Source organism: Parambassis ranga, chromosome 15, assembly GCF_900634625.1.
Source record: "Parambassis ranga chromosome 15, fParRan2.1, whole genome shotgun sequence".
Taxonomy (NCBI): Eukaryota; Metazoa; Chordata; class Actinopteri; family Ambassidae; genus Parambassis; species Parambassis ranga.
In genome coordinates this window covers 4416699-4428829 of record NC_041035.1, presented here as the reverse complement: position 1 = coordinate 4428829, position 12131 = coordinate 4416699, and the positions used below count along the sequence as shown (strand labels likewise).

The 12131-nt window shown below is 41.5% G+C and overlaps 1 protein-coding gene across 1 annotated transcript in view; it reads left to right on the top strand.

The window, feature by feature from the left end:
- The window catches only part of nrg3a (neuregulin 3a), a 270445-nt gene that overhangs the window by 160304 nt on the left and 98010 nt on the right, over positions 1–12131 (top strand). Inside the window, exon 2 of the mRNA XM_028424101.1 lies at positions 2074–2203. Within this exon, the coding sequence (XP_028279902.1) occupies positions 2074–2203 (130 nt within the window). The remainder of the gene's footprint in view (positions 1–2073; positions 2204–12131) is intronic.

Here is a 12131-nt window from a genome sequence, read left to right as displayed (position 1 = left end):
GCACGTACGGAGTCTGAGCTGACAGGTGACGAGTATTAAGCTAAACAACCTACAGTGCGTTGTGACAACTCTGTCAACAGAAAACAAAGAGAAATGACGACAAATGGCTCTTCTGTCACTTATCGCCGAAGCTAACAAAACAGCACAGCCCACTCCAAGCAGGAAATCATGTCTGTGGGGGAAATCCTTTATGTTTTAAAAAAATCTAGTAGTGTTTCAGAGGAAGTGCAGAGAATGATACAGCTGTGCTTTGTGAGTCTGGCCTTTGTTTGAATGTCTGCATATGTGACAATGTCGGCCAAGAATGTGTGGACAAATCGAGTATCTTTAATTATGAATTGTCCTGTACTCTAGTTTGTATATTGTATTTTAATAACTGTGGAAAAACGTTTGCACCAGCTGTTCCATAGCTATAGATTGGGACTTTCCTTATGTGACAAGCTGTTACAATCCTGCATGAGAGTTTTGTGGACCGCACACTCACCATCCTTATTTCCAGCCCCACATTCACAAGCCTGTTACAGTATTAGCTCATTAGTATTAATATTAAATGTGAGTTAATTGCTGTGGAACCAAATTGAAACTTTTATCAATGGATAGTGAGCACTCCATTAGTCTGAGTCCCAGAGTCCAAGTCCTAGGGACCTTTTCATGCATATGTTTTGTCCTTTTCTATCTTGCTCTAGCGTTTTGTAAGTTCAAATGCAACTAGCAAGAATGCAAAAAATTCTGTTGGTCTGTAATTTATTCTGAGTAAAACGTGTAAAATCTGTGGCATTTTGCTACACAGTACTACAGAGCAATAGCGCCAAAGTTAATAAATAATTGCGTACACAAGCTTTACTTTGAAGTCCAACCTGCTGACATTAAACCACAGTTCATGCCCTAACTTCTTAGTCCCTCACCAACCAATTACCAAAGGCGGTGGAATGTCCCAGGAGCCCATTCTCTACCCAGCGTCTCATAACTTTTATCCACACCCCTGCCACCCCTGCAACTGCTGATTAAGGGATGTGAGGTCATATTGAAGTAACTTACCTCTCTTCAACCCCACACAAACATACAAACACTGCCCATTATTAATCTCCCTTGATTGAAAAATCTTCCATTCATTTGGCTTTATTTTCCACACTCCATTAAATAACAACCTAATACAGTAATCAGCACACTAGTGGAAATAACATCCTTTGAGTGAAACTGATACTTAATCGCTGAAGCATAAAGTTCTGGCTCATCACTGTTGGTCGAGCTGCTTTAAAAAAAAACATGGCTGAGCTTGGGCTAATGAGAGCTCTTAGCAGACTCATTTTTCATTTGTAAGCACAAAGGAAACCGTCAGCAGTCTGCTGTGTGGTATTTATTAAGAACATCAGCTGCGATGAGGATCCGATTGCTCGTCACGTCTCCACGCCAACTTGACCAACTCATCTCAGGGTTTCAAAACACTGCTGAAGGCTGACTGCCAATGTACTTTGTCAACATTTTCACATGTGTTGTAAATTATGCTCAACAAATTGCTTTTAAAGCCATTAATTGATGATGTTTTCTTTTTTTGAAGCAAGTGGTGCTTCACTTAATAATTTATCAATTATAGGATTGTCCATTAATACACATAGATTCCCCTTTAGAAATGTGTACTATCACAGTCAGCCATGCATGTTGTGATAAATCACCGGGAGAAGTCAAGCTCTCACACAGCACCAGTGTGACCATGGAGTATTAATCACAGCGGGACAGATTATTACCTGTCCTCCATCCATCTTTTGGCAGTGACATTGCAGGGTCTAAACAAACAATACTCTGTCGGTATTATCCACTGTGTGCAGTGTGTTATGAGGCAGTAGCATACTGTTATTATGGATCTATGGGTGGAGTTGCTGGAAAACTCTCTCTCACTGCAGTTTTAGATGATGCAATGATTTATTTCCAGAACTGTGAAGAGAAAAGACAATTATAATACAGCTTGAGGAGTAACAGGATGCTGCAAGATGAATTGACACCATCACAATGCATGATTTTATATATTTAGAGGATTCATTGTGACTAACAAGATTTTCTTTGTTTGTTCTGCAGCATCTCCTACAGTCCCTCCGTTGCACTCGGAGCATTTCAAACCCTGTCATGAGAAGGACTTGGCCTACTGCCTAAACGGTGGTGAATGCTTTGTCATCGAGACACTCAGCGGGCCTCACAAGCACTGCAAGTAAGTGATAATATTATGTAAATGCCTCAGCTTCTTACCTCTCCTTTGCTCTCTGTTTGCCTTTTTTCTTCCAAGAGCATCCAACAGTAAGATCCATTGTGCTCACGGGATGTCATGTCTGCTGTGTGTATGGTTGTCTGTGATGAGACCACATTTTCTGGCTCCCTTTTGGGTCATAAATGTAAAATGATCAATTAAGAGGAGGATAGGATGATTGTCAACCTCTGTTTCCACCTCTTAGAAAGCCTCACATTTAAAGACTCCATGGGCAGGGAAGAATTCTTTAGAAGATACCGAGCACGCAGATCAATGACTATTATGAATCTGAGCTGACAGCTGCCATCCACGGCAGAGCTGTAAAGTGTTTGGATCATCCCATCAAGCCAATAGGGAGTAGGTATTTTATACTCAAACGATAGATGGTGTTGGCATCATCTATAGAGGCTGCTCCTTCGTTTGATTTCACTTAATGGAACCATTTTTCTGTGGCTTATCTTTGTGCAGCTGGGGGAGTATGTGTGCATGAATGCATGGGTGTTGCCATTTTATGTGTGTGTGTGTGCGCGCCTTAGCTGTCCCAGATTTGAGAGTAGAGCTCATGGGCACTTAGCCCGTTCAAATGTGGGGCCCTTTACTAATTAAGTCCCAGAACAACTTCTTTCAAAATCTAACCTCAGGACTTCCACCCGACCTGTTTTCAAAGAGCCTGTTTTGCCTCCCCTGAGCTACAAGTATACATCCGTACACACGTGAGAGTGTGCGTGCCTGTGTGTGTTGTGTATTTTAGACAAGCAATGCAAGAAAGACTCAATTAACTTAATATGAACAAAGCTGAAAAATGAGTTGTGCAAACACGGTGTTGACATGAACACAACACAGCAAATTACTGGGTAAGTCTCACACCTTAGGAGGTGTGTCATTTTGTAACAAGAACAAAACTTCTACTTAAAAGTCAACTTGCATGCTGCAGGCCAGTAGTAAGACCCCAGCTGGGTCTTGGCATAAGTCTTGGCCGGACATACAAGTACATGACAAATCTGTGCAGCTTATGGAATGTCCAAGTACACAGATATGGAATGCTGCTCCCTGAAGGCTGCTGGATATCTGGCCAGACACTAGTTTCAGCCAGAAAAGGGTAACTGCACCAGTTTTTTTTTTCCTAAACCCCTTTTTTTTCTACAAACCTACATTTTCCTTTACTCTGAGCAGTCAACAAGACCTCTGTCTGGTTAAGTGCATGTAAACACTTGATGTATTGTCTGCCTTCTGCAGTTTTTAGTCTGTTATGTTCTTCAGTCAAAAGTCATGGAAGTCTGCAACAATATCAGCTTTCGGTTGTGATTCAAGAAACAGTAGAGAGAAAACGGGTAGCAGAACAGAGATAGAGAGAGAGACAGAGCTCATGGTGTAGGTGGATGAGAAGTTGAAAATGGAGGAGGACTGTTGCCCTCCTCCCCAGCTCGCTTCCGTTGCCATGACAGCATAATCTGTGGACAAGTTTAGCTGTTAAAGGTTTGCAATGTATGCCGGGACGGCCTTGGATCGTCTGTGAATGTTAATGCGTGCGATGAGGTACAGAGGAAGAGGAGAAATGTGCACTGAGTTGATCTCCACTGCTTAATCGTGTGGCAATGAGCTTTCTAAAAGAATAATATGGACCATGAAGCAATATAGCATTCACTCTGAATCTGCATAACAGCTGGTATGATAATGCAGTAAAACTGTGAAGTGTGTTAATTGCTTCGCCTAAAAATAACATTTAGAGTTGAGAGGGTAACTTTAATAATTTGGCACTGATTAAAATAAAGTAATGATTCAGCCAGTTTTGGAGTCAAATTGTAAATGGATTTTTGAGTGACTTGTGTGAAAAATTCACATAAAAGAAAAAAAAGAGGATACATCGTGCTTCAATTGACATGCTGTCAGACATTAATTTATCCTCATCACCCAAAGAATGACAAATTTCAGCACAGGCTAGGGATCAATGCTTAATCTGATTCAATTTGTGTTTAAAACAAATTGAGACAAATCAGGTTGTAAAAATGTGATCAATTCAGGCATTTAATAGGGATATATTGAGGAGGCTTGTGGTACCTTTTGTCACTGAATTAATCATTTTTATTTGTGAGATGAAACTTGATCCCTTTTGCAATGATTTTTCTCCAAAAGAGTCATAACTCAAGTATCAGGTGGCATTCCCAACCAGTTGTAAAACAAGCACAGATTGTCCCCCAGAGCGCTGTTTAGTGCCACGTCGGTGCACGATGGGTTGTTGTTTGTCAAGCTTTTGGGATGGTTGCAAAGGGGAGGCATAGGGACTGCTTGTCCTGTCGCACACAGACACACACAAACGCACAGCTTTGGGCGCAAGCATTCAATCATTAGTGCTCAGCTAACCAGTAAATTAGTCAGTGAGCTAAGATAATATTTTCAGAACATGGCAAGAGGCCAACATAGTCAGTTATAAAAGTACGTGTTGCTGGGTTTGATTAATTACATTTTCAACTTAGTACAATTTTCCCACAGAGACCAAAAACTCTAATGATAGTTTAAGTGTAAGTACTAGTTTTGAGTATGTCTGTATGAAAGTCATCTGTCCATCCAACCTTCACTTCAGTTTATCTCTTTACTTTCACAGTCCCTTGTTGGCTGTTTGCTGTAGTCATTGTGTTGAGCCAAAGGCACTGTGAGATTCAGCTTTACTTTTTCTTACATGCCTCTGTTTGTTTATTCTGTCTTAAGAGAAGCAATGAATTTGATTTCTGGCTAGTTGATTATTTACTTCCTCCCGCCAGAGCGACCAGGCAGAAAGCGTGTCCCTCAGTCTAGTTAGCTAAGCCCGTCTCATTGCCCTGTGTTGAGAGGCTATTCCAAAGGGATAGAAAGGCAATCTCACCTGGCAAGTGGAGGTAGCGAGGGTTTGGAAGAGATCCCTGCAAAGCCCACCGCCAATGAGACCAGGGTCTGACACAGGCACTCTCCGGAGGGCAGAAACAGATATGTGACACATAGATGCACAAACACACACACACACACACACGCTGGCACAGCTTAGGTGTTGGAAGCTAAAGGACAGTGTAGCAGGTCACAGAGCTGACCTCCTCTCACCATCATTTCTCTGAAAGAAATTGTGAAATCATCCTGCAGGTTTAGTGCTAACACTTTTTAGAAAACATTTTTTCAGACATTATAGTTTCCTGTATTCCTCTTTTTCTTTTTGCATTCTCATTCCTTTTCTATCTTCTATGTTTCTATCTTCTATGTCTCTCTTCTGCTAATATCTGTGATACAGGAGCATGGGATTTAGCTGGGTTTGAACACTCAGATATATTACTACCTTGATTTAAAAAAAAAAGACTACTGCAAAGAAATGTAGGTTCGCAACAAAGCTGCATAATGCAGCACAGTGCATCCATCACTTGCCAGGAATCCCTGCGTTTTCTGGCACATCATAAAGAATGAGCTAGGTGGGGTGGAGTTATACAGCAGAAAAACCACATCCTTCTGGAGTATAATCCTTCTTCCCTTACTCACAGTTCTCCCTTATGCTCGCTCATGTCTCTGCAGCCTTGTGTCTTCCTCTGTGACCTCGGGGGCTTTTCCTGAGCGTTCAGCCACGGACCAGCGCCACCAGATTGACTCAGCCCTCACAGGTGCACACAGGAATACTTAATGTTACCATTCCTGCTCATACACTCGCAGTGACAAGCCAATTAACAAAAAGCATGGGTGAAATTGACAACATAGCAGCAATAACACACGCTTATACCCCTAGTGAACAAGGAAACTAAATGAGGGCAACAAACAGCCACTTGACGCTTTGCTTTGTGCCTTTTGATAACAGAAACTGAGATTTTAAGTTGGATTTGCCTGGTAGGGCTATAGCTTATCAACAGTAACCAAACTGTTCTGTTGATAATGTGTCAGAAACACATACAGCATTATGCTAGGATTCTGTATTTATTTAAATGCCACACAATATATACATTTTATCATACGTTCAACATAAAAGATTGCTCAATTTAGCCAATGAGTGTTGAGCCTGGCTCTTCACTTTTCAGGGCCACTTTTTTGAATATTTTAAGACATGCATGTAACAAAAACAATGCTTACCGGCTCCAAAACATACTTAAAGGTAAAGACTTTAGTCAGTCACAATGTTGAGAGGTTGTATAATGTAGCCTTCCTTTCATTAGAAAATGGCGCTCTCCGTGGTGCTGAAGTCTCCACTCTGGGCCCTTGGAAGAGCATAGGCAAGCACTCATACAAGTGTATCATCCCAGGAGATCACCAACATTCCAGCACTTAGCTTGGCATGAGTCAAGGAGTGTATGAAGGGGTCACTGCATCCTGTGCAATATTGTTTCTGACAGCAAGGATTTACCTTGACAGGATAAAGCCTCTTGGATAAAGGTGTGTCAGCTGGTCACCATATAGAATGCTTAAGTACACAGTTGTGTTTGTCTATAAGCAGAACAATGTCAAGGTGCGTTGGCATAACGGGAAAAAAGGACAAATCTGTTTAGTGACTGTATTCATAAAAACCACCTGGCTGCTGTTTAAAAGGAAAATACCTTTTTCTCACCCACTCATTCTCTGTCTTTTTTTTTTCTCCTCAGCCTACCCTCCCTTACTCTGTTTTCTCTCTCTCCTTCTCTGTTGCTTTGTCAATTCCTCTAAACCCTCATTGCCATCTGTGCGATATTAATGGCACACCAGTGGGAGTTCTGCTGGTGTCTTTCTGACAGTAATAAACAAGGCTGATGCCATGGCATGCTTTCGAGGTGGGAGAAAATTAAACAGATAAGAGACCGCATATTGTGGCGAGAAGGCACCGCTTTCCACAAGTGAGTCCTCCAAGACACAAAGAGGAGCACTCGGCATGCCTCGGATTGGAAAACACAGCCTGGGAAGGAGACAGAGAGGGAGGGAGACAAATATAAACTAGGAAACAAGCAATGAGAGCGCTTTTCTTGGGTGACATGGCGACTGGAAGGAGATGAGAGTGTAAGGAGTGGAAGCCAAACATCAGTATGTTGCTGTGTGCTGATTTAATTACACTCAACAAAAATATAAACGCAACACTTTTGTTTTTGCTCCCATGTTTCATGAGATGGACTTGAAGATCTAAACTTCATTCCAGATACACAATATTACCATTCCTCTCAAACATTGTTCACAAATCTGTCTAAATGTGTGATAGTGAGCACTTCTGCTTTGCTGAGATAATCCATCCCACCTCACAGGTGTGCCACATCAAGATGCTGATCTGACATCATGATTAGTGCACAGGTGTACCTCAAACTGCCCACAATAAAAGGCCACCCTGAAATGTGCAGTTTTGTCTCACAGCAAAATGCCACAGATGCCACAAGCATTGAGGGAGCGTGCAATTGGCATGCTGACAGCAGGAATGTCAACCAGATCTGTTGCTCGTGCATTGAATGTTCATTTCTCCACCATAAGCCGTCTCCAAAGGCGTTTCAGAGAATATGGCAGTACATCCAACCGGCCTCACAACCGCAGACCACGAGTAACCACACCAGCCCAGGACCTCCACATCCAGCAGGTTCACCTCCGAGATCGTCTGAGACCAGCCACTCAGACAGCTGCTGAAACAATTGGTTTGCATAACCAAACAATTTCTGCACAAACTGTCAGAAACCGTCTCAGGGAAGCTCAACTGCATGCTCGTCGTCCTCATCGGGGTCTTAACCTGACTCCAGATCGTCGCCGTAACAGACTTGAGTGGGCAAATGCTCACATTCGATGGCGTCTAGCACGTTGGAGAGGTGTTCTCTTCACGGATGAATCTCGGTTTACATTGTTCAGGGCAGATGGCAGACAGCGTGTGTGGCGTCGTGTGGGTGAGCGCTTTGCTGATGTCAATGTTGTGGATCGAGTGGCCCATGGTGGTGGTGGGGTCATGGTATGGGCAGGCATCTGTTATGGACGAAGAACACAGGTGCATTTTATTGATGGCATTTTGAATGCACAGAGATACCGTGATGAGATCCTGAGGCCCATTGTTGTGCCATACATCCATGAACATCACCTCATGTTTCAGCAAGATAATGCACGGCCCCATGTTGCAAGGATCTGTACACAATTCTTGGAAGCTGAAAATGTCCCAGTTCTTGCATGGCCAGCATACTCACCGGACATGTCACCCATTGAACATGTTTGGGATGTGCTTGACCGGCGTATACGACAGCGTGCACCAGTTCCCACTAATATCCAGCAACTTCGCACAGCCATTGAAGAGGAGTGGACCAACATTCCACAGGCCACAATAGACAATCTGATAAACTCTATGCGAAGAAGATGTGTTGCACTGCATGAGGCAAATGGTGGTCACACCAGATACTGACTGGTTCTGAGTCCCCAGACCGCCAATAAAGCAGAAACAAAATGCACATTTCAGGGTGGCCTTTTATTGTGGGCAGTTTGAGGTACACCTGTGCACTAATCATGATGTCAGATCAGCATCTTGATGTGGCACACCTGTGAGGTGGGATGGATTATCTCAGCAAAGCAGAAGTGCTCACTATCACACATTTAGACAGATTTGTGAACAATGTTTGAGAGGAATGGTAATATTGTGTATCTGGAATGAAGTTTAGATCTTCAAGTCCATCTCATGAAACATGGGAGCAAGAACAAAAGTGTTGCGTTTATATTTTTGTTGAGTGTAGTACACAATGAAGGCTTGATGATCTCTTGGCAGCTCAATCATTGTGTTAAAAATCAAATCATTGTATAAAAAGAATGCAGTTCAGTGAAGAGGGATCAACCACTATCAGGCTACATGTCTGTGCCTAAGTTAAATTGATGGTTGTTTTCTTTGAATCCTATAGAATTCATCAATTTATCCAATTATGTTTGTACTTGGCTGTGGACCACATGGCCATCCTCGCCTATTATTAGTCATGACACTTTATTGAGAAATAAGCTATCTCTGTGCACCAGCAGGCTTCAGTTTCATTGCAGATATGCTTGCAGGGAGGCAACATGGCTGTCTTTACGTTGATGCAAAAGCAAACTAGCGCTAATATCTGATTAGTGCGTGTTTGCGTGTGATTAAGGCATTTCAAGCTGTCATCTCTCTGCTATTCCTTATGCTCAGAGTCTGATTGATTGTTATTAATGTCTTTGTTTTAATTAGGAAGATTAACAAGTTTAATTGTGCAAATGACTTTGCTTACTCAGTTTGGTAAACACCACATCTGATTTATGCTTATTGTAAACATACGTATACTGTGTGTGTGTGTGCACCTGGCAAACATAAACATGTGCTAATATGAGGTGCAATAAATGAATGCGTCATAACAGTTTAAACCATCTGTTGTAGGAGTCTGATATGTTGATACAATAATGTGACAGGGGATAGAGTATTGAGTTGTGCACTGCAAGCAGAAAAATTTGAAAGCTTTAAGTAATTGCCAAATTCAACTCTGTTATGAATCGCAGTACTTAGACAAATTACAATCATTAATCACAAAGACATTTCCCTGTGAGTAATGGTCACAGCCTGTGCCAACTTGAGATGGTTTGATAGAGAATATCTTAAAGTAGTTAAAATATATTTTTATGCCTTCTTTGTTTTTAAGATTTTTCAGCAGTTATTTAGTATTGCTTTGCAAAACTAACAAACAAAGCTGAACATGCAGAATTAACTAGGCTGATTAATAAGAATAGTGACCTTTGACTGTGAAGCAGTTGTGCATAAACAGAGACAAAGTCAGGCTAAAAAACATATTTATTTCTGCTATAAAGGAATCATTTTGTCATATTGGTCTCTGGGGATTGACTCACTGCTGGAGGTCCTCTAATAGCCTCAAGTGGCTATTTGAGGAATGGCAGCTTGTAGCACTTCCTTTTTGGCTTAGTTTCCCAGCCCTGCGGTTTGCGTCTTTGAATGTACCACCGACAGGTCAGTTTGGCAAGAGTATGGAAGACATTTTTTCAGAGGCAAAGCAGAGTTGTCATGATGGATTTCCCTACATGACAATCACGGTCAAAATAATAATAATGTTTATCTTGATTCTAAGTGTTGTGTGCAGGACTCAGATTGCATCAGCTAGACATTATCTCTGGTTCTTTTTTGCTTCTTTGATATCAGCAAATAAAAAACCTTGCAGAGGGAAAATGCTGACAACTCCAACACACCTTAGGTAATACGTTAATTTAACATTTCACTATTCAGGTCCAGTCAATAGCTGATGATCTTTTCCTGCTGACTGGGTGTAAACAACAACAACAAAATAATAATTTCAATAGGGCTAATAATCATAATCATGTTCTAAATATGTTGCCCTGCGATGGACTGGTGACCTCTCCAGGGTGTACCCCACCTCTCACCCGTATAGCTGGGATAGGCTCCAGCCTCCCGTGACCCTGCACTGCAGGACGAAGCGGGTAATGGATGATGGATAGATGGACTTACTATAGTATTGTATTCATTGTATGAAACAGTGTCAAAGCACAGATTGTAACAATAATTTAACTTCCAGCCAAGTTAACTTTGAAGTGAGTGACAGGCTTCATGTATTTTATTACATAAATCTGTATGTAAATCACTGAGCTGAAATATGTGGACCCATTTATATTCCAACACCTACACAGTCGTCTCATCTTTAGGAGGCTCTTACGAAGCAGTGCATTTGGTCACACATATATATGTGTGTATATTAAGTGTTTAGAGGTGTGCAGACACACACACACTATAAATGTTTGACAGCTCTGCCAAGCCTGTCAGTGATACATTGACGAAAGCAAAGGAGGAAAGTCATGACCTTACGGTGAAAGACAAAAGCAAGAGGCAAAAAAAAAAGAGAAGGCGAGGAACAGGGATGGGGTTATAGGAAGTGTTTGGCACATCAAAGGCTGAAGAATATTGCAGCATTATTCTCTATAATGATGTAGCCACAAATACACAACATGCATACTGTACAGTTAGGAAACCTAGCAGAGGAAATAGTGAGAGGACAAGGATGGCGAAGAAACGAGGAAGACATACAATAATTTGGTAGTGCTCCTAATCAAGGCATCCCTTTCAAGTCAGCAGGTTTGATGTGTTAATAGGATGCAAATATATGCAAATGAACCCTCCTTTTCCCTCCAAAACTCAAGAGTTCTGCAGGATGAAGAACTCAGAATAAATACAAGATTACATGGCAAGTATAGTATTGATTTTTTTTTCTTTAAATAGGGAAAAAAGTTTTAAGCTAGCCGCAAAGACACTGTAATTTACCATGATTACCTTTGGGAGTCTTTCCCCACAGCAGTGAATTTAAGCATGCGTCAAAAGAAGGAGGAAGATTTACTGTGAAAAGAAAAAAAGGCAGAGTAATATATATATATATATTCTTTATGTAAATATATATATATATATATATATATATATATATATATATATATTTACATAAAGAATTGCTGAGAAAAGGAGAAACATGGAGGAAGGGACAGAGATTGAAAGCAACAGAGAGGGAGAACAGAAAAGAGAGAATAACTGAAGATAAGCTGTGTCTGCAATATTAAGCAGGTCTGTAGTCCCCATGCTACCTAGGAGCTACATCAGGCTGCTGATGTGTGTTTTCACTGTAGTGCACTTCACTCTGAAATGGCAGCAGCGCCCCAAGCCCAGACATGTCTGTCTCCCACTCTTACTAACAAGAAGTCAGGGTGTTTTTTTTTAGAGGAGCCGAGGCTTGATTACACACATGTAATCACACATGTAGCACAGCACCCACACACTGATGCTTCTCTCACAGCAGTAGCATCATATACTCACAGCTGCTCCTTCATGCAGCTCTTTAAGTGTTCACAGATATTTAATGTTGGGGTTTTTTTTTCCCGTTCTGATTTTGGTCAAGGTCACACTCACTGTGACACCTAGCTAGTGGACATTTTGACATTAATATAGAGC